This window comes from Passer domesticus, chromosome 3, assembly GCF_036417665.1.
Source record: "Passer domesticus isolate bPasDom1 chromosome 3, bPasDom1.hap1, whole genome shotgun sequence".
Taxonomy (NCBI): Eukaryota; Metazoa; Chordata; class Aves; order Passeriformes; family Passeridae; genus Passer; species Passer domesticus.
In genome coordinates, this window is record NC_087476.1 from 85,574,802 (window position 1) to 85,597,035 (window position 22,234).

At 42.3% G+C, this 22,234-nt stretch overlaps 1 protein-coding gene across 1 annotated transcript in view; it reads left to right on the forward strand.

The window, feature by feature from the left end:
• The window catches only part of CAPN8 (calpain 8), a 30,703-nt gene extending 8,949 nt beyond the window's left edge, over window positions 1–21,754 (forward strand). Inside the window, 19 exon segments of the mRNA XM_064415857.1 lie at window positions 1,732–1,850; window positions 2,986–3,119; window positions 3,423–3,591; window positions 4,485–4,580; window positions 5,369–5,454; window positions 6,795–6,869; window positions 7,863–8,021; window positions 8,737–8,914; window positions 10,919–10,930; window positions 12,637–12,847; window positions 13,457–13,494; window positions 14,130–14,195; window positions 15,111–15,168; window positions 15,704–15,768; window positions 17,073–17,141; window positions 18,455–18,539; window positions 19,439–19,561; window positions 20,152–20,197; window positions 21,580–21,754. Of these exon segments, the coding sequence (XP_064271927.1) occupies window positions 1,732–1,850; window positions 2,986–3,119; window positions 3,423–3,591; window positions 4,485–4,580; window positions 5,369–5,454; window positions 6,795–6,869; window positions 7,863–8,021; window positions 8,737–8,914; window positions 10,919–10,930; window positions 12,637–12,847; window positions 13,457–13,494; window positions 14,130–14,195; window positions 15,111–15,168; window positions 15,704–15,768; window positions 17,073–17,141; window positions 18,455–18,539; window positions 19,439–19,561; window positions 20,152–20,197; window positions 21,580–21,613 (1,823 nt within the window). The 3' untranslated portion in view covers window positions 21,614–21,754.
• Window positions 21,755–22,234: the final 480 nt, after the last annotated feature.

A 22,234-nucleotide genomic window follows, 5' to 3' on the forward strand; every position in this document is an offset into this window, starting at 1 on the left:
TTCTATATGCAGACTATCAACTTTTCCCCATTTCCACTTTTAACATGCCCCAATCCTTTTATTTTATCTTCTTCTCCTCAAAGGAAATATCTTTCAACTAAGAGCTCTTGCCTCAAAGAGCTTTTCTGCAAAGTAATATTTAACCTGCCTCACACTTCCTCTTCAAACTTCATTTGTATAGGATAGCACAACAAATTTTTTTAACCTCTTCTCATAAAAAATGCAAGTAATCCAAACATTTGTCTGCCTCCTTCCAGCTTGAATGCTCTTCTCTGAATGTGGCAGAAAAGATAAGGCAGAGAATCCTGGGGGATGGCTCAAGCAGCACCTCACATACTAAGAATGGATTTTCCCTCCCCTTTAGAAAGGCCTGAACTGCCTGAACTGAACTGCCTGAACTGAACTGCCACAACACATAGAAATATCTCATATTGCAGCTCAGGTGGTTACACAAGGGGACACTCCTTAACAGGGGTTTCTCAAAGCAGCTCATAGGAGCCGTCTGGGTAACTCCTTGTGGGGTACAGGCAGCAGAGAGCACCTGGCAAGTCCCTTCATCCTACTTTTACACTTGTATTCACCATGGCATTAAATCATAAATCCCAAGTCAATATAAAGAGTTAACTGCTGCTCTAGGATGTTCAGTGTTGCTGCAGATTAAACTCTCCATCATTTCTCAATTCATTTATTTCCTCTGAAGCAAGAGCTGTGATGCCAATTCCTTCTGCAGAATATGTATCTGCCAAAGGAACTATGTCTTGGAACAGATGATCCTCAGGAAACCAGGAAAATATTAGTACCTTCAGAGCAGTTTTGTTTTGCTAGGCTTTCTGCACCCCTCAGAAATAAAACAAAATCACAGAAGTTCCTCCTGCTGTTTGCAGTGTGCAAACACCATGAGTCACTGTGTTTCCCAGGGGCACAACCTTTGGTGTGACAGAGGATTTTGCTTACCCAGCCTCCAATCCTCAGTAAACACGTAACCAACCAAGCAAACAACTCCAGCTGCAAGGCACACAGCCTCCAGGGAGAGCTAAGCAAGCCCAGCCTTTCCAGAGTAAGGAATGAGCCAAAGAAAGGACTCGCCTCCTCAAGGTCCCAAGAGACTTCATCTTCCATTAGACTGCTGGGCAAATCTCTGGCAATAGCTCTAAGTTCAAGCTCAGACCTTCAAAGAAAGAGCTGAGGAGGAGTAGGCCCACAAATGTTCCTGCTGTCCATTGAATCTTCTCCAAAAGATAGGGATGGAAGTCCCACCATCCTTCCATCAACCCAGAGCTTTTGCCCTCTACTGGACATCTCCTGAGCCCTTGTCTGCCCCAGATGTGGTGGCTTGAGTCTACTTAAGTACCACAGGTCATTAACTCTGTCCTGCCCAGCCACTCTGCAACCTACAAACCTCAAATGGCCATTTTCTGGCTGTGTTCTTGATCTCTTGAGGGTGTTAACAAGCTTGGGTGAAGCAGCCTGTTTTCACAGTTTCATTACAAAATCAAAGCACAAACTGGACCATTGAAATTACTACCATGGTCAGCCTCAGAAGCCCCAGGATACCTGTGTAGTTTGCGTGAGTGGAAAATGAGCAAAAGAGAGAAATAACAGAACAAGAATGAATTGCTGAATCAAGACTGAGTCTGGCATAGCATTTACTGCTGTCATTTTAGTCCAGGTGAGATTGTGACTTAATGGAGTTATTAATGAACTTTTGTACCTTATAATGTGTGGTTTTAGGTGATTGCTGGCTCCTAACTGCCATTGCAACTCTCACTTTGAATACAGATGTTCTATTCCATGTCGTTCCCAAGACTCAGGGTTTCCAGAAGGACTATGCCGGAATCTTTCATTTCCAGGTACCCTATGATCAGGGGAATGAGAATAAAAAAGAAAAATGCTAGTATTTAACTAGAAACAGCTTTTTATTTTTTCTTTTTTTTTTTCCCCTCTGGGTTTTTGTTTTGTTTGTTTATTGTCTTGTTTTGTTTTGTTTGGAACACGTGAAGTAATCAACAGTTACAGTGTGTATGTGAAATTGATGGGGGAGAGAGAAAGAAAATAAGAACAGAGTTAAATAATGTTGAATGAGATCTGCTCACTCACTGGTGAGGTTCTGCTGATGGGGCTCTGGGGAATTATACAGATTTTGTAAACTGAGCTGAACCATCAGGCCGCATGAGCCCAAACCAAGCTCTGTTGCTGCCAGCAATTGAGAGTGAATTCAGACTAGTGTGTTTCCTTCTGCTTCCTCCCTTTCCCTCCCTGCTTTGCCTTTACTTCCTTGCCTGTGGAGCCAGAGTGTTGTGATTTATCCAACATGCTTTGACTGGAGGTTGGGCACAGGTGGGAGCAGTGTGGATTCACCCTGCTAAAGGAGGTGTTCTGGTGAGGACAGAAGTTTTAGAACACATACCTAGTCTTTCCACCAGCTCACCTTTGAGTGTTTTGGTGTGAATTATCATCTCTCCTTTCAGGAGTAAACATTTCTAGCTTTAAGGCCAAAATTTAGCACTAGCATATTTCATGTATTTCCTAGCATTTGCAAAAGGGATTGGCACTATTGAGTGCTTGCCCTTTAGATGAGCTCTACTTACAGGCATTTTTACTGGCATATTGTTTTGATTTTTTTTTCCTTAAGGTTTGAGCCTAGAGATAGTTCAGAGTATCCTATCTCCATGCTGGCTTTCTGGGCTGTCCACCATGTAAACTCAGTTTTCATGTTCAGAGAGTGTTTTTGATGCTATGTACAACAAGATGCTGTTAGTATTTCCTATCAGCAAAATTTATTATAGCATGAAGAAGCCTGCTGAATGATCCAGAACTGGGAGGAGTTTGTCTTTATTACAAAGGAGAGCGATCCAGCCCAGGAGTAACACTACAGTGGCTTATGCTGGGGGAAGTGATGACAGGTGAAGGGGTAGGAGGATGGTAGCAGGGAGCTATTTTGGGCACACCAGCCTCCATCATCTTTTCCTTTCTTCTTTCCCTCAGTTCTGGCAGTATGGGGAGTGGGTGGATGTGGTGCTGGATGACATGCTGCCCACCAAGAATGCGAAGCTGCTCTTCGTGCACTCAGAGGAAGGCAACAAGTTCTGGAGCACGCTGCTGGAGAAGGCCTACACCAAGTATGGGGTTGGGCAAGAGCTGTGCCCCCAGCTGTGCCCCTGCTGGTGGCCCAGACCAGGGATGTCAGTCACAACACACTTCATTCTAAGGCAGCCTCCCTCCCACTCAGAATCTACAGTTCCTTCTAGGTCCATAAAGGGTGTTGCCAACTGTATTTCAAGAGGCTTCAATTTTCTTGCCCCAGGTCACATTGACGACCAAGCTGATTAAGATATACTGAATGATAACTCCTTCTTTCTCTGGTACATTGTGCTTGCAGGTGGAGATGAACCCTTGTATAGCTCTTATCCTTTTCCCCCAAGACTGAATGGCGCTTATGAAGCTCTGGCAGGAGGCTCCACTGTGGAGGTCTTTGAGGATTCTATTGGAGGCATCTCTGACTCCTATGAGCTGTGGAGGGCTCCTTCAAACCTCTACCAAACCATCCAGAAGGCCCTGAGAGCTGGGTCACTGCTTGGCTGCTCCATTGATGTAAGAGGCTGACACAGCTTTATTCTCCCTGTTTCTCTTCTCAGGGCTCTGGCCCACATTGTGACAAAAGCCCAGACCAATGTAAGACATGCGTAGGAAGGTCTGATACAAGAGCAAACTGAATTAATGTGAGATCTTTATTGATTTCAGTATCAAAAAATTTGGACAAGGTTCGAAATAAACAATGCTCATCATGTCTCCCTATTTACATGACAGCATGTGCTAATACTTAGAGCTGTGAACCATCTGCTGGTCTTCAGGAACTCCATTCTCTGAATATCATTTCTCATTCAAATTTTGTGTAATTTCAGCTCCAGGCACTTGACTGCCAGAGACAAGCTTGCTGAGACACTTTGTTGTAGCCTGTAGTCTGATTCTGGCTTTGGTTTTCATTCCTAAAGATTACTGACACCTGTAATACTCTAAATAAAACACTCTCAAGTTACAGATGTTTGAACATGTTTTGAAAACTTCACACCTTTCACATCCTGTTTCATTATCTTGTTTGCATTGTGGCATACAGAATTACCAGAGTTCCAATTTTGCTATATTGGATCTTGTCTAAGACAGGCTAGAGCTAAGTTCATGTGAACATGTCTTAGCAGGTGACTGGGTCTGTCACCTGAGCTGGGAATTGGTTTAAGATTTAGATTTCACTGTACATTCTTGAATTTCTTCTGTGCTTGGACTGCATATTAAGGGGCAGTCTTAAGGGCAGCTGAAACTGCAGCTTTTGCTGTGGATCTCACCTTAATTTAATATACTTTGCATCAAGAATATTGGTATTCATTGTGCACACCACTTTGGATACCTTCCTGCATATTAATTTGCTTATGAAAGCTGAGTTCATACACAACATATAATCATAAATGTGCATGGTTTTATTGTTCCAGATAACTGCTACAGCTGAAATAGAAGTAATCACAAGTCTGAAGCTGGTAAAAAGGACATTATCACTGGAGCAGAGGAGATAATCCAGCCTCTCTGAGGCCACCATGCAAACCAGCTTGGGGCTGCAACATTGCAGCACCTTCAACTTTCTGATGTCTTTCATTGACTGACCATAAAAATGGTCCGAACTTACATACATTCATATAGAAAAATGTCTATAGCATGTATATGCCAAATGTCCGTGTCTGTAGCACTCAGACAGGTCAGATGCTCTGTACAGGTAGTGGTGTGGAGCACACTGTGCAGTCTGCCACTTGTATAGTATCAACAGGCTGGGGTAGAAAGTGTAGAGGTGGGCCAAGCTGTTACCAAAATTCAGGGTACAGAAAGGAAGAACAGGAGAGGAGGCAGCCATTCCCCATTGTTTATGTTGTGTGAGATGGGAGCAAGCACTTTCCCAGTCAGAGCTGATGGGAAAAGAGTAAGAGCCTCTTTGATGAACTCTGCCCAGGTATTCCTGCTCCTCTGAAGCTGGAATCATTACACAGATGCCCATGCCAGATAACCTCCTTCCAACCTTGCTGTGTTGTGCAATGTTTTGTGCTTTTGAGGATGTAGATATTCTGCTGGTTTGTAGCTGATGATTTTCCTTGCAGGTTGCTGTCATTATATGAAATGGTGAATGCTGCAGCTAATGGCTTACTTGGTGGCACAGGATAATGTCAAATAAGGGTGGAAGGCATCTAGGTGTCTTTTAACTATTGCAAATTGTAATGGACTGCATCACTCAAGTACAAAACATGTTTTATCCTATCTGAAAAGCAATTGCCCTCTGATGATTGGAAAAATGGAAGTGCTCAGGCTCTGTTTGTTCTGGATCTTTTAGGTGTGTTACCAAGGACAGCCAGAGAAAGTAGTGAGGCTTAGGAATCCCTGGGGTGAAGTAGAATGGACTGGATCTTGGAGTGATAAATAGGTTTTTATATGCCTCTGCTTCTCTCTCTTTGGTGTATTTTGGAATCTATTAAAAATTAAATTGGAACAATGCAGTCAATCCAATCACAAAGTGTATTTAGGAGAGATACTAAATCAGTCGGAATAAAACACTGTTAATTTATTACCAATGTTGGATATCAATCCATTCTTTCCAGCGGGCATTAATACTGCCTCAGGCGGAGCTTTCTCATCAGAGACAACAGTCCTTTGTTTGACTCTGAGAAGCCCCATGCAAGCCACATTCATGTCATTTTGCAAGACAGTTTTTCTCAAATTGATCCTACCAATGAGTTCCAAGACCTAAGTAAAATATACAAACAGGTCCTGTTCCTGGGAGTTAAAGCAGGGATAAACCATTATACTTCTGTTTAGACTCTAGGGTTGCTCAGCTCTAAATCACACCAGAATTTGGTACCTATCTGAGAATCTCGAAAAAGTTGGGATGCTGACTAAGATACAGACACAAGAATTTCAAAATCTCTCAGAAACTCTCTGGGCTTCAACTGTCTTGGGAGCATGGTAGCGACAACACCTCTTTAATTTTTATATTTAGAATGGCTTAAATTTTACTGTCATTTGAGCCACAATATATTTTTTCATGCAACACTTTGAGATTTCAGTTTCCTGTCCTGACTGACTATAGCCTGGGTGCTGATGTATCATAATTAAGGATAGAGATAACATTACAATTAATTTTATTTTTATCAGAGCTGCCTTGCTGAGTCCCAAGATAAGGTGCCTCAGGCACACACATATGCCATATCCTGGTTTTGTCACACCTTTTTTACCATGGGACAACCTTGCTGAGGCAGGTGCAGCACTGCATTGTCACATGGGAGCAGATCAGAGCAGAATCCATCCTGAGCACATTAATATCAGAATGGCAAGGGAGCAATGCTGTTTTCTGCAGTAAATTTTCTGATTTGACCTTTCTGCTTTCCTGTTGCTTCAAGACCCCCAACAATGGAGGTTGTATCATTTCCATAGGGAGGATATCAGGCACCCCAATAAATCCTAAAATGCAGAAGCTCTGACTGATTTTCAGACTGTAAATTTCCTAATCCACCCAGTCTGTTTGTACCTTCTGGCACCTGGCAGGGGCAATACAAGGTTTAGTTGCAAATACTGTTGCAGTCTAATTCCAGCCTGGCAGGAATTAGTCAGGTTGCAGGGTGTGCTGTCATTTGGAGGGGCACAAGATCTATTTGTTGAAGAAATATATACTCCTTTATCAGCCCACAATAGAATCTAACTCAGATCTCACTGTACAATAAAATGCAACAGCTGAACAGAGTGTTTTTGTGCTTTGTCTGCAGTGCTCATGAGTGGAATTATGTTGATCCCAAACAAAAACAGGCTCTGGATAAGCAAGTAGATGATGGAGAGTTTTGGTGAGAGTTGTTTATTAAGCTTACTCTTTTGGACATTTTATGTGCCTTAAGCAATCCTTTCAATTGGATGGAGAAAACTGCCAGCACCAAGGGGGTTAATAATGACGTGCAGGCATTGTTAGCCTTTTATTTATCTCCTTTCCTATTCAAATATTTCCTTTTATTAGAGCTTGCATAACTCAGCACTAATCCAAAATATAGAGACCAGATGGTAATAAAATTAATGAGGTGGCAAGAATGAACCTGAGGTACTCTACATTTTGAGATTTGGTTTTTTTGCCTAAATGCTACATGCTAATGAAAAAGTTCAGATTACCAGCTTGGGAAGAGTCTGTTTACTCAGACCTAATAGAAAGCCTGTCCTAATCCTGATCTGATTATATATGAATCAGTGCTGAACTGATGTCACTCTGTCCTAGCGTGAAAAGATAAATGGCCACTGCCCTCCAGTGCAATCAGCTGCATGGGCCATCAGGCACTAGGAAATGAGAGCAGACCTCTGCTAGCAGGATGGAGCAATCAAGCTCTCTCACTCATGCAAATATACCAGGAATGGTAAAAACAAACATCAATGACAGAAATTAAGCAAAACACCAAACTGAGACTGTTTTCCTACAGAGTGATGTTTCTCAAGGGCCAGATCTTACTCCCTTTAAATGGGATCTCCTCACACATATTGTTTCACCAGTTCCAGTGAATTTGTTTATGGAACATGATCCATGGGGGATTGCCCTCAGCTGGGGATGACAGAAAATGGTTTGACTGAGCCCAAAATGTGTAACAGCCATGGACAGAGGCTGTCTCCAGAAGATACAGTTCATTCAGGCAGTGGGCAATTTTCTTTCCCAAAAGCCAGTTCCAAGTTTCAGAATTCAATTAAATGCAGCTTTGGACACTGTTGGAAAAAGTGTCAACACCACTGGGAAAAGTGTCCAGCCTCAGCTACTTCATCTATTGCAGGCTGATAGACTAGCCTGTCTCTTTGTATGCCAAGATGGCATTTTCAGATTTCCAAAGGCAGTTTAGTCACCTTGAGATCTGCAATTTGACTCCTGACATACTGAAAAGAAACAAGGTCAACAAATGGAACCTGACCCTGTTTAATGGACAGTGGAGATGGGGTTCATCTGCTGGGGGCTGCCAGAATTACCCACGTAAGGACCCAACCAAATGGGCCTTTAGTGAAATACCAAACAAAACATTCAAAAACTCCTTGTGGGCTGGACGGGGCTTTGGTGGGAAAAAAAGATCTTGGGGGTGCGACAATCTCTGTGGGGTTTAGACAGTAAGCAAAAGCCTGGGAGTTTAAATGAAGATCTAATTCACACTTATTTTCTTATGGGGGATTACCAGTGCACCAAGCAGTTAATTTGTGGCAATATTTTTGTTTCTCTGTCTGCTTTTCCTTCTTACATGACTTTTGCTACTTGCTGGAGTAATCTTCTGAAGGGTTGGATAGGCCAGGAAAGTGTCGCAGTTCAGTGGTGCTGTTATTTCCAATTTGTTTTCAGGTTAGACCTCTGGAGAGGCTGTCTGGCATTTGGTCCTCTTGCAACAATAAGAGCCTCAGCCAAGGACATTTCCTGGAGATACATAACTGGCTGGAATTAACAGTATCAGCTCCTCCCTGTTGGTATTTAGTCCCAGGAGATACCCTGGTGCATTGATTTCTCATGGCTCCAGATGACACTCAGCATAGCTGTGAAAACATAAACCCATAAAACTCAATGGAAAGAACTGGAAAAACTCCAGGCAAAAGTCCTTCCAGGGAGATATTCTCTGCAACCTAGTGACAGCCATCTTGATTGCAATGACAATTGCAATGACAGCAAAGCCTCCTCCTTTTTGTCTCCTGTTGGGAATTCTTGGCAACATACTGGACCAATCCCCAGTTTAAAATCCAGTTGGATGAACCAGATGATGACCATGAAGGGAGTTTGAATGAGCCATGCTGTACCATTCTGGTGGGCTTGATGCAGAAGAACCACAGGAGACAGAAGAGAATGGGAGAAGGTCTGCTTAGTATTGGTTATTCACTCTATCAGGTAAAATTTGTTCCTCATTTTAAAGACTGTATTCCTTGTCCTGTTAAGCTGGAAAAAATTAGCAGAGTGCTACATCTTAACATTCAGCACTACACTTCAATAAGATCTGGATTTTGAAGAATTATTCAATTACTTCTCTCGTTTCTTCCTGACCCCCATAATATGGGAAGACTCAGATAAATTGAGGCTCATTTTTTTCCCACTTCAACAGGATAGCAGTGTAAATTATTGAGCCTGTAATTTAGTAACAGTCTCATTGAGAATCTTTTTTTACAAAATCTGAATGGGGACAGGCTTGGGGTGCCTGGCAATTCCACATAAGTGTTTCTGATTACAGCCTATCATTAGCCTTCAGTTTTCACTTTCTTTTTGTTACTATTTTTCCTTTGTATTTCAAATGTCTTTTTTTAAATCCATTGTCTGTCATATGCTATACTGTTCTGATTCAGTAAATTCAGGGCTTTGTTTTCCCTGATTTTCCCAGTGTTTCTAAAAATGTAAGGAAAAAACCTACAGTGTAATCTCTAATTCCTGTGGTGTGAGGGGAGAGAAGCAAATGTAAAATTTCCAATCAGTATCATCATGACCAATATCATATGTGAAGAAAAGCAATTAAATGCTGTACAGACTCCACCGGATGAAGATCATTATCCAGCACACGTGGAGCAGATGGAAACTGCTGGCTTTTGCTAATAGACCTTGTGTGGTTTGGCTTGAAATTGCAGAAGGTTTTCCCTAGTGCCCAGTGCCCACATGCACACACTGAGCACATTTCTGAGCTGCCTTCTTTGTGGTACCAGGCACGCTCACCTATCAGCATCCCAAATTCGTGCATTATGGATGTCTATCTGCTCTCATCACTGAGTGTAACAGTGGAGAACTCCTTGTGCTTTACATCTATTCCATCCTATCTGTGTCCTCTGTGGCCTCACCCACAGTAGGGTAGACTTGCTGACTCTTAAGTCACTTAAGTGACTTTTAAGGTGTTAATTTTTTTTAAAAAACCTGGCTGCTAAGTCATCTCAGGTAGGCTATGACCCAGCTATGATCCCAGCTCCCTTGGATCACACACTGTAGTAGGTTTACTTCATCGCAGCTGATGCTGTGGCTGGGCAGCTCCAGTTAGGACTACAGAGATGATAACCTAAAGCAGATCTCTGTGCAGAAGAAGGTGGAAAGATGTGTGTTCAAGTCTGTCTACCTGCTCTGCAGAGCTTTTCTAAGTCGTGTATCTGCCCGCTGACAACAACTGTGTTTGCATCACCCAACCCCTGCCCTTGCTGCCCCAGTGTTCTGGTTATAGGCAACAAGAGACCCTGAAGTCTCAAGGGGCCACTCAGGCTCCACAAACATTGTAGGGGTGATGTTTGCAATAAATCTTTTGGGAATTGGGAGGACCCTCTCTTTGGCTCTCACTGGAATCTGTGACCTCAAGACAACTCATTGCTTTTGGAAAATTTGCCTTATATTTGGAGGTACACGTTAACATAGCAATTCAGTTAATTTAGGAAGAGCCAAATATTGAAACTTGCAACTTGTTATAGCTGCCTCCCAACAATCTCATCATCCCCAGGCTGACTGATAGTGACCGTAGCCTTATATTTTCATCATATTCAGTAGCAGTAGACTAGTGGAGTTCGGGTCTGCTGTAATGAACTCTCTAGTTTAGGTTAGCAAAGTAGGACAAACTTGTTGACTTTTCCTGACTGAGCATTTAAAGACTTAGTCAAATACTTCCAACCAACAGTATCATTCACCACACTACATCAGGGGAAAAGCAATTTGATATGCTATAGATTTCTCTGGACGAAGATACAGTTTTTCCTTTGGAACAGCTCGAGGAAAAGACAATTTAATGTGTATCTGATACTATTATATGCAGTTGTCAGTGAACATTTTTTTCAAAAAGTGTCTGAAGTAGGCTTTATCTGATTTTTTTTTTTCCTACTGGTAGGTGCAGGTATATAGCAGCACTTTAATATTGTCTCTTTCTCTTCCTTCCAGATTCCTCAGGAGGTATGTAGTCTCTGCTGAAGACTTCCAGCCTCCACATGGGCACCTCCTCTTGCACTGGAGAATTTAGCTGTCACAATGACTTCTTTCTTATGAATGATATCTTTTATGGAGAGCTTTGCCCTTGAATCACTGGACCAATATCTCAAGTTCTGAATAATCATTTTCAAGGGACTAGGCCACGAGGCTTTATTACAGATGTCTGACTCCCAGTCTTGATCTCATTTATACTTGTTGAAACTTGGCTTCCAGGAAGTTTGTATAACCGAGGTCAGAATTTGTCTGTTTAGTTCAGGTGAAGGCAGAACGGGACCTCTGGACTCTAAAACTGCAAAAATGTAGCTAATATTGTTTAGAAGAAATGCCAAGCTCTGTGGATCTGTTCTTCTTACAGTTCTGAGCTGAGGCTCCTGGTAATGAACAAGCCCTGCTCAACCTTCCCTAATCCCTCCAGATATCAATACTGAGGCAAAGAGACTTCATTGCTGAAGAAAGAGACCCCATGGGTGTCTGGCAGTAGGAATATCCTACACCTATTCCTGAGGCCCAGCAGCCTATGCTGCTAATTTTTCCTTGGCTTTTCAGCCCTTTTCCTCTCTCAGTAAATGAACATGTGGCCATGTAACAATTAAATGTGCTCTTTTAGCACCCTTGCAAATGCAAAGGGAAAATTAACTTTATATATTGGGGAAGATATGGATCTGTCTTCTTAACCTTTGCAGTCCCACTTAGCTTAATATTGAGTGAGGGGAAAGGATGGGGCTGTTGAATAAATACCAAATTCAATCTCATCTCAGAACAAAAGAGGAAAATCATGCATATTTTTCTACAGTTTACAACAGAAAACCTGAATGATTATACAAGGTTTGTTAAGATTTTTTTTGTGTGCTCTGGTCTTAGACAGACAGAAACCTTATCCCTAAATGATGCTCCCCATCCTGCATCAGCTACACAGAATTTTCTGTGTGTCACTGAATCATACTTTTTGAAAGACATTTTTGTGGACCAAAAGTCATGAATAGGAGTTTTATAGCAGGGATGTTGTTCTTACACTACTGTTCCTTCTTATGTCAGTGTTTTATTTTATGAACTGTGCAATGTTTAACTTCCTACAGAGTATATTGGTATTAAGGAAAATTTAAGTACTGTTTCCTACAAAATCCAAATGTATACCCTTAGTATTACTAATAGAAGTTGGGCAAATCACCTAATGTGGCCCCAAAAGTCTCACCCTTGTGACTACTACTTTGTTTTGTTTACTATTTTTTTCTGTCTATTTAAAGAAGTCAAAGACTACAATTCCTAAGCAATTGGGAGGTTTATTTGATACCATAAATTCCTCAACAATATTCTGAAAATCAAATTAGGCCATAAGCTAACAAAAAATGCTCAATGCATGGAAAATTTAGAGTGTAGTAATTTGATCAGATATAAGTACACATTATGATACTTTTATTTATTTTATAATACCAAGTGTAAAGAGTCATGTGAAAAGATAATCTTTATAGAGGAAGACCTTTGCCCCTCCTAACCATCTGCCTGTTTCCCATGACAGAACCCTGGTGGCTTTCTTTTGTACCATCCTTCACAGATTTATTATTTTACTCAATGAAAACTTGAGATGGCTTTGAAGCACTGAAACTGAAATAAGGTGGCTGGCTTACCAGGGAACTGCCAAAGGGTTTCTGACAAAACCACATTCTCCACAGCTGGAAAGCAGCACAGATGTGCACACAAGCCATGCTTTCTTTGCAAGGCACCAGCCGGCAGCCTGGACTGACCCCTATGTGAACCTGTGTGAGGTCTCCAGCTGCTTGATGCTGTCCCGGGGACAGTACCTCATTGTGCCCTCCACCTTTCAACCCTACAAGAATGGGGAGTTCTGACTGAGAGTTTTTGCTGAGAATCAGGCTAAATCACAGTGAGTACCTTCCCTGAAAACCCCGCCTTCTGCTGGGGAGGCACGCAAAGGAGAAGGTCACATGTTGCATCCATACCCTGGGCTTGATCTTTTGTCCTAACCAGCAAAATAGGCCCATTTCCACAACCCATTTTTAATACAGTCTACCATAGTGACCACACATCCATGGCAGATACTTCTTCAGAGTCATGGCTCTTCAGAGGTGTCCCCTAAGCACTCAGCTGGGAACAAGGTCCCTCAGCTCTGTGAAGGAGAAGTTCCCACAATGAAAGAGTGCAGGATTTGAGACTATGATGATGATAAGATGGTTTAAAAAGGGGTTGTATCAATGGCATCCATTAGATGAAAAAGCAGGAGTCTGGATGGAAGACAAGAACAGCAAGGCTGCATTTCCTGTGGAAAATATCTTCAAAGAGCTGGGGCAGGCAGAGGTGGGATGCGGAGCATGGAAAGCAGGAAACTTGGGGGCTTGTTCTGTGCATTTATTAACATCTTATAGTTAAACAGCTTTTGCACTTTTTTTTCCCCCCTAATTATTTTAAAGGCAAGACTTTAAAGTAGACTCATAATTTCTGGTTGTTTTACAGTTTTCTTTCTTTCCTTAGGAAAAATGATGGGTGATGAGGTGTCTGCAAAGCCATATGAGGTTAGATGACCTAACTGGACAGAGTTTTCCTTCATAATGTGGAAGTAAAACAGGGGAATGATTTTTTTTTCTTATTCGAGCTGGGATTACAGAACGCTTTTGTGCTGAGGAGAAATATTTTTTGCGTGTGGGAATTTTTTACATATGTCCATGTCTTAGTTTCACGTTCATTTTTATGTACATGGGCCATGTGGCACAGAGACTTCACCCTTGTAGACTGAACTGGAACACGTATGATTGTCCTTACCTCCTGCATGGGTAGGAGAAGGTGGAGAGAGCACATTTCTATAGAAACAAATAGTCTTCCTGAGGCCTGGGAGAAGCTGTAAAAGGCTTCCAAGGAGCTGCTGAATTGCTCTGGCCAAATACAGCAACATTTTTACTGTTGCTATTTTCTAATGCTGTCTTGGTAACAGATAAAAACTATCTCATCAGCCTTAGGAAGTATTTGCTCTCAAACTAAGCCAGCCCCTGGCTGGCCATGACTAAAGTAGTGCCTCTGTTTTGCCATTGCTGCAGAGCACATGCTCATTTTCTGTTGCTGTAAATAAGCCCCTTTACAGCATCTTTACAATATACACAGCTCACTTCCTAGAACCTTATTAACCACTCTCTTGGCCATCCCTTTCCTCTAGCCTCATGCTGACAACAAAGATATAGATGATGAGTTCAAGACTCTATTCCAAAAGCTCTCTGGAGAGGTAAGTGGATTAAATTGAACAAAAAAACCTGAGACCTCTCTGTTACGATTATACAAATATTTGATTTACCAATTCCTTTTACTGACTGTTAAAAAAAACAAGTATTTCTCCCCTTTTATTAACTCATAGCTTCAGTTCAGTTTATTTGACAATAGAGAAGATTTTCAACATTGTTCCTCTCATTGGTGCAAAATGTGATATTTTTTTTCCCCTTGGCTGTGCAAGGCTGGGAACAACTTTGAAAATAGGGGCGATATGAGTGAGGATTGTGAAAATATTATCCCAGGGTGAAATAACTTACCTGTGGAGTTATCATATAATTCTGACAATTGCTTGGCTGGCCAATTCCTTCCTTTTTGTTTAGCCCCAGGAATCAAAAACCTGTTGGCTGGGCTTTTTCTCTACTTAATGTATTTGAAAAACAGTATCTATAAAAGTCCTGCTGTGTTAGCCTTTGGCTGTCATGTCAAGTTTCCTCTTAATAAACAGGTGGCCACTGTTACTGGAGAGGGAAAACATCTTTTTAGTTGGGAAGACCATTCTGAGTCTTTTTCAGATGGCAATTTTAGAGTTGTTTGGTTGTAGTTTCTGTAAGTCCTGAAAATCTCAAATGTTTTCCTGAAACTTTTTTTTCAGTCAAACATTTTAAAAAGTTGCCATTTACTTGATCATGTCACCATAGCACCTAACAAACCACTTATTTCCTGGTTGAGTGTCTAGGAAATCTGACTGGTTTTGAAGATCTTCTCCCTCTGATATCTGAGGGTAAATGTGAAGGGTTAGAAAAAAATTAAGCATTTACATGTCTTAGATTTGGAAAGAAAATAGTCTCTGGATGTCTGATAGCACACCAATAGAGCTTGCTTCAAATAATTTTTGTGTTAACACTGACAGTGTGTTTTGTTTTCTGTCCAGGACTGTGAAATGACTCCCACTGAACTTCAAAGGATCCTAAACCGGGTTTTTGTGAAGAGTGAGTGACATTACATACTTCCCATTGGATGGAGCTGAGAACAGGGTCTGTGCTAACAAAACCCAGCTCTGTCAGCTAGGGATGATGAAAAACAGAGTTTTTGTCTGGTCCCAGCTGAATTTCTCCTGGTTTGTTGAACCTCTAAATATGGGGTGGAAATAGTGCCTGGTGCTTCCCTTCCAAATGCTGCCAGCAGATGTTCTGCAGAGGTACAACATTCCCTGTACTTTTCCAGGAGGACCACCAATGGACAGTGTTATTATGCTGCTGCTGCATGACTTCTGTGGACAGATAGAGGCTTATCACCACCAAAACAAATAACATCCCCTCCCACTGTGGAAAAAAAAAAAAAAAAAAAAAAACAACAAAAAAAAAAAACATATTAATCAACTGAAAGAACATTATGGAAGAGATGGCAGAGCATTTGCTTTGCTACCAAGATCTTAAGGTGGTTGGTATCTTCAGCATTGTCTGCAGAAAAATATTTGTCTTAAACTATTTCTCACTTAGACTTTTATATTTCCTTTTTGTACAGGAAAGGATGTGAAAAGTGATAGATTCAGCATTAACACTTGCAGGGAGATCATCAGCCTTTTAGATGTATCCTTTGAATGTAATTTCATCATCTTTAAAGTTTCTGCATCTCCTTTGCAAAGCTTCCTGACAAGCTGGGCTAAGTTTACACTTCTGTTGTCCCGGCACATGGCTGGGGGCAAAAAATTTAACCAAGCATCTCTATCAGCTCATGGTTGCAGAAACATGAACCATTTAATCACCAGCTGCTTCTCTCACCACCATCTCTCATTGCTTAAACATTTTCCTAAATATAGTGGGGAGAAGTAGGGCCTTTCTGCCTAGCTGCACTTGTGTAGTTCCAGGTGCATACACAGCGTGCTTGGCAGGATGCAGGTTTTGAGCACATCCACAGCTTCTGTTTCTGAGTCGGGTCCTGCTTACAGAGCTCCGGGCTCACAGCAGCAGGAACGGGCTGAGCCTGTTCTCAGGGGGAAGGCTGCAAGTACAGGCAGGTCCTGCCTCCCTTCTGCATAGCTGGGGGATACTTGGGAGCTTATAAGGTTTGTGTAGCCAAGGGAAAAGGAGAGGTCAACACCTCTGCCCAGGTTTGTGTAGCCAAAGGAAAAAGGGAGGTCAACACCTCTACCCAGTTGAGAGGTGCTCCTTTGCACTGGGGGTGGTGATGACCCATGCTGCCAGGATCTCACTGGTGTTGGTGTCACGGCATGGCCATATTGAGGCTAGGAGAGATTCACTGTGGATCTTGTGAATAACTGGCTATTAGGAGAAGTGATGAGAAGTGATGCCATTGCCCTACACTCCATAGGCCCCCAAGCTTAATGGGGCAACTCAGTAAATACAATGTCACGGTGTCCAAATCCCTGTTTCTGAATAATTTTCCATTGGAAGGGATATTCAAAGCCCTAAAGGACATGGGAGAGGATTTTGTAGGCAGCTACTGACTCTCTTCACTTGCAGCTCCTGCCTCTGGTTTCTAACATTTGTTTGCTGCAAGGCCAGGCTCTTTTCCCCCTAAGGTGAAATCCAATCTACTGTTAAGTGTCCAAAATGTGAATGCCTTTAATCTTGCTTATATATTTAGCAATCCCATATATCATTCCTTGAGAGTGAAGATAGCCTAGAAATTCTTGTCATGCCTTTAGCCAAGCAAATGTGAAGCTGTGGGCATGTCTGTGGGAGATGGAGATGCGTTACAAATCAGAACTAAACTGGCATTAAGATGACACTGTGATGAGTGATTTGTTTTTATCAGAACTGCTCTCCAGATTGCTCTCCAGTGTCGCACAATCCAACTATTGTCTTTACACTCCAATTTTGCTAAAGATGAAGGAATCCTGATTTGTGAACCATGCCTTAACACGACCCAGACCGATGGGACCAGCACCTTGGGACTTGTAGAATTCAAGACACTTTGGATGAAGATTCAAAAGTATTTGGTAACAACATTTCTGACTCTATCCCCTTCCCTCCCCTCTCAGCTCTGAAGTACAGATCCAGAACTGAGATCGAGTTAAACCCTCACAGGCAGATATAATTGCAAGCCTTCCTTCTCAGGGTTCAAATTTGTTCCAGGGCTCGGAAACACCTCTCACTCAACAGGGCACAACCAAATCCTCTTTCACCTTGGCCCCATAATTCTCCATAATATGCAATACCTTACGGAAAGACAGATAACTCTCTTTGATTATTGGCAAAGACAGCTCTTTCTGCTGCCTGCTCTATTAAAGCTCATATGAACATTTTGGCTGTTGCAATATATTGCACTGCTGGCTGAGCATAAGCAAACACAAGAAACATATTTTTAAGACTAGAAAAAACTGCCTTGTATTTTTGAAATCTTGTAGAACTGTTGAATTTTTTTTTTTTTAATTTTTATTTTATTTTTTTTTTATAGAGGAGTTAATATTCCAAGAAGTTCACCCAGAACGAAGCGGTCAAAAGGAAGGTTAGAGTTGGACTTTCCTGGTGTGACCACGTCCCTTTCAGGCAAGCCTGCTGCCACCATACTTGATGTTGTTCATCACAGAGCATCTGCCCTGGAGTTCTATGAAGAAATACTGGGTTCATGAAGACACATCTCTGCCCTAAGGCTTGTCAGAAAAGCAAGCCTTGAGACCAAAATCCACTATTAACTCTAGGTCTGGGTGGCTTCTAATTCTGGATAATAGACCTGCTGGCAGTAGGAGGCATCTGTCATCTTGTCTGAAACATTGAGCAAGATGGACTTGGTCTGTTGTAGTGTTTGCCAAATGATAGGATATTTTCCTCAATGACCTGTCTGCCACCATGTAATGTGAAGGCAGGCAAGCTGCCAGCCCAGGGGAACGTGTTTCCCACTCTGCCTGGCTTGCCACTTGTCGCTTGAAGTGTTTCTCTTGCTCGTTAGTGTTTCAAAGAGTAGGAACTTGTGGTGGTAGGGCAGTCCCTGTCCCAGCCATCAGTGGGCACAGCAGTGACAGTGTGAACATGGCAGAGGTAGGAATGATTGTCCTGGCACTGGTTAGCTACACAAGCAGGGACAATGGCAGGGCATGGTGGGCTAGCAAACCAAGGTTAAAGCCTAGAGGAGCCCTCTGAGTAGTTCATTGTGGCTTGTAGCCCCTGATGAGACCTGTGTTACCACAACTTCATAGGTGCTGTGAGCCAGCTATGCAAGCCCAGCCTGCCTCTGGTGCCCACACCACAGCATTGCTTGCAGGGGCATACACTCGAGTCCCCTCTTCCATTCCCTCCTTCCTCTTTGCCACAGGCAATCTATAAGAAAGTGGACAGTGACTACTCTGGTGCCATCAACTCCCACAAGATGCAAAATGCCCTCAGAAAGGCAGATGAGTGTGCTGCTTGGGGATTGGATCACCAAACACTGGGAGAACAGCGGAGCGTTTTAACGGCTCTTCTTCTCTCCTGTCACGTAGATCACAGCATTTCCAGTGACATTCTGCCTTCCTGACAGTCACACACTGCAATCCTTTTGCTGTTTCACACATCAAACCCCATCCTCTGTTCTGCGTTTTGAACCACTGGTACTTTTGTCCATGCTGTGACCATTGCTTATGCATCTGATTATTACTTGCTGTATTTTTGGCCTCATTATTTCCTAATCTAATAATCCTCTTTCAGAGCTACACCCAAACCCTCTTCTTCCTTCATTTCCTCCCACCCTCTTTTTCCTTCATTTCTCTCCTCTGGAGAAAGTGCAAGCCTGATCAAGGCATGCTCCAATGATGTCCTTTCTGATGTCACTTTTGGAACAGAGCTTGCCACCTAAGGGACGTCTAGAGGAGCACTGGTTTGGGAGTTTTTTTTATTTGTCTTGTGCTCAGTGGATTTTATGTGAATGATCCAGACAGAAATAACACGAATATGAGCTTGAATAGAGCCCAATGTGTTATGTGAGCAATTGGCTCTATCTCAATCACTGCTATTCAGCTGCAGTGCCAAGACTCGCTAATTAGGGGTTTAGCTGGGGAACGTAGGACTGGTTATACTGTGAAACAATGTGAATTATGCAGTCTGACAAAATTCTGTAGGAGAACTCTATGCCTCTCTTCAGCCAGCAAAACTGGCTTTGGAAAGGACCCACAGAGGTGGGTGTGAAAGTCCAACAGACCTTCTGGGAGGAACAATCCTGCCCTTCAACCTGCAGCTGCAGCAGTCCACGGATAAGTCACATCCAAGACAGTAAATTTTAACACTGCTGTGTCAGTGACTCCTGTCCTCTCCTGGCCCTCAGGTTTCAGGCTCAAAGATGAGGTGCAGCACAGCATTGTCACCTGCTACGCCTGCAGCACCAAGCTGACCATCGACTTTGATGGCTTTGTGGCCTGCATGATCCACCTGGAGACCCTGTTCAGTGAGTGCCCAAGGGAAATTGCTGAAATCTTTGGGGTTGCCTTAGGTATTTGGTGTCTTTTAGCTGTGAATGTAGCAAATTGCATGGAAAGGTCAGCATGCCAGCAAAATTGAGTCAGAGGAAGCAGCAGAGAAATAGCAAAAGCCTTTCTGTCTGAATGCCCATGGGGACTAGGGGACACGTTTCCGTAACACACCATTCTCTTGTGCTTTACAGTCATCAGCAACTTATGGTCAGTGCTCTGGTCCCCACATTGTCGCAGCTCTGACAAATGGGACCATTTATCACTTGCAGTCCTTACTCAGACCTGATTTACAGGTTTGTCCTCAGGTCATGCCAGATGCCACCACATCAGATTTTATAGTTGTCCTCCTGCCAACTTCCATTTTGCTGCTGTAGGTCTATTCCACCACATGAAGCAGCTTAGAAATTATTTGTAAGAAGAAAGAAGAACCACTGTAATATTATCTGACAGAACCAGTCTAAATTTCCAGTAGATCATGGCCAGACCAAGCTTTTACATTTTGTTGGGCAGCGATTCTCTACGTGCCAAAGTCTGTGGTTTATATCCATTTTTTTCCCCCACTCTTCTTTGTTTCATCTCCTGTACAAAGACAAGAATGGAGTCATCCAGATCTCTCTGCTGGTCAGATTGAAATACCTCCTGATCCAACTGTAGCAGTAGACCACACTAAAACACACTTATTTTAAATCACTATTGTAAGTGATTTAATCATTGTTGTAAGAGAAACATGGTAGTGATTCAAAGGGCAAGTTTGTTTATGTGAAAAGGTTCTTCAGCCCACAAGGCCTATCTGAATTAGTAGAATGAACTTTTACCTTTATACGAGCAAAAAAATAAAGATACTTTCAAAAGTCCAAAGGCTGATGGAGAAAGTGCTTACACAGTGCATTTCACTATCTCCTTTTTGAGGGCAGTGGTCAATTCATTAGAAAACACACAGCAGGGAACTCTTCTTTCTGGCAGAGAATGTACTGATCAACCTGCCAGAATTAGAAGAAACCTTTTAAGATGCCAGGTCTTTTTTCTTCCCACATTGTTTTTAATGTAATTTTTTCCTGTTGAAGCTGTTGTAAAAGCAATCAGCTTGAGCCTTCCCATTGAAGAATACAAATATATCTCAGAAAACAGCTGGAAGGAGCTCCAAGAGGTCCTTCCAATTAGTCCTCTCAGCTGAAGACTGGCTTGAAGGAAGGAGAATGGCTAGAAAGCCCTGTGACCCTCAGTCATAGTTAGTTAAATATAGCAGAAATTGTACATGGCATACTCCCACCCTAGAGGTTTCAAGGTTAAAAGTTGAAGCTTTCTCCAGCTTGCCCTGCAGAACTCATCTTCCTTTGGAAGAGACCCTACTTGCAATGTTTGAGTTTGATCCTGGCAGTAGATTTCCCTGAAGTTCAAGAGCAGATGGATCCTACACATATAAAAGATAAAAATGCAATTCCAGCCTTTGCCAGCTTGTTCTCCTAGAGGCCCGTGGAAGAGTGCCCCAGTGGCAACCTGTAGACCTGTTAGCGTTCAGGAACACATAATCACAGAATGATTATATGCAGGTGCTTTTATTGAAGAGCTCTGGGTGTCAGGGGTACAGACCAAATCTGACTCTGCCATGGGTTCGGGATGAACATGTTTTTATATTCTATCATTATATAACTTACATATTAATTATTAAACTTACATTGTTCTATTGCATACCTTGATTTCATCCAAGCATAGGTTTCTTGTGATCCCCCCCAAACCCTTGAACATAGTTTCTCATGATTCTTCTTACGATTAAACAATCATCACATCTAACATGATATCATTTATCATATACTGGTTACGCAGGTGCAATTTCACATGATCTGGCTAACACAAGGCCTAGTGTTTCCCAGGGGCTACTTTTAACAATTTCCCAGGGCCTACTAAGTGTAGCTTTCTTTCTAAATCCCCAAATTTTCTATGATTTTAAAATCTTTTACTATTGGACCTTCCTGATGCTCTGACTCCTTGTTCTGTTTCTCCCTCAGTGGCTGTGCTGCACACTGGTTTGAACCACGGTCAATCAATTCAGCAGAGACCTCTGAGGCTCTTCTGAGCATAAAACCACTTGTTTGGCATCTCCTTGTTGTGAAGAAAAGAAAGAGAAACTTGTTTTTATTCCTGGCAAGTTACTTTAAGCCAATAAAAATGATCAACTGTCAATTATAAAATAAATAGATTCTTAAACAAACAAATAAACAAACCCAGGACTGACCTCCTTTACTTTTCCTGCCCAAAGAATATTGTTCTGTGCCATGCTGAAATCTCATCAGTTCTGACTTAGCATGGTTGGACCCAGGTGGCTGTGGTTTGACTTCTGACTGTGCAGCAAAGTTCAGCAGTGTTCAAAATCCTGGAAGGGATCTCCATTGCTGCAAAATCCAGCATACATTTTGCTCCATGCTCAAGAGTGTGAGCAAAATTTATGTTGCTGCCTTGGCAACCTCCTTTTGCAGACAATTTTCATCTTTGGCTGTGCCAAATGTCTTCAGAGGCTGGGGGTAAGGAACTTGGAGGCAGATGCTGAGCTACTGAGAGCACAGAGGATTTGGGCACAGTTACAGCCCCAAGGATTAACTGGGAATCAGGAAAATGTGATGGCACTCCTCCACAAGTCTTGGCTCAGTCCTCCA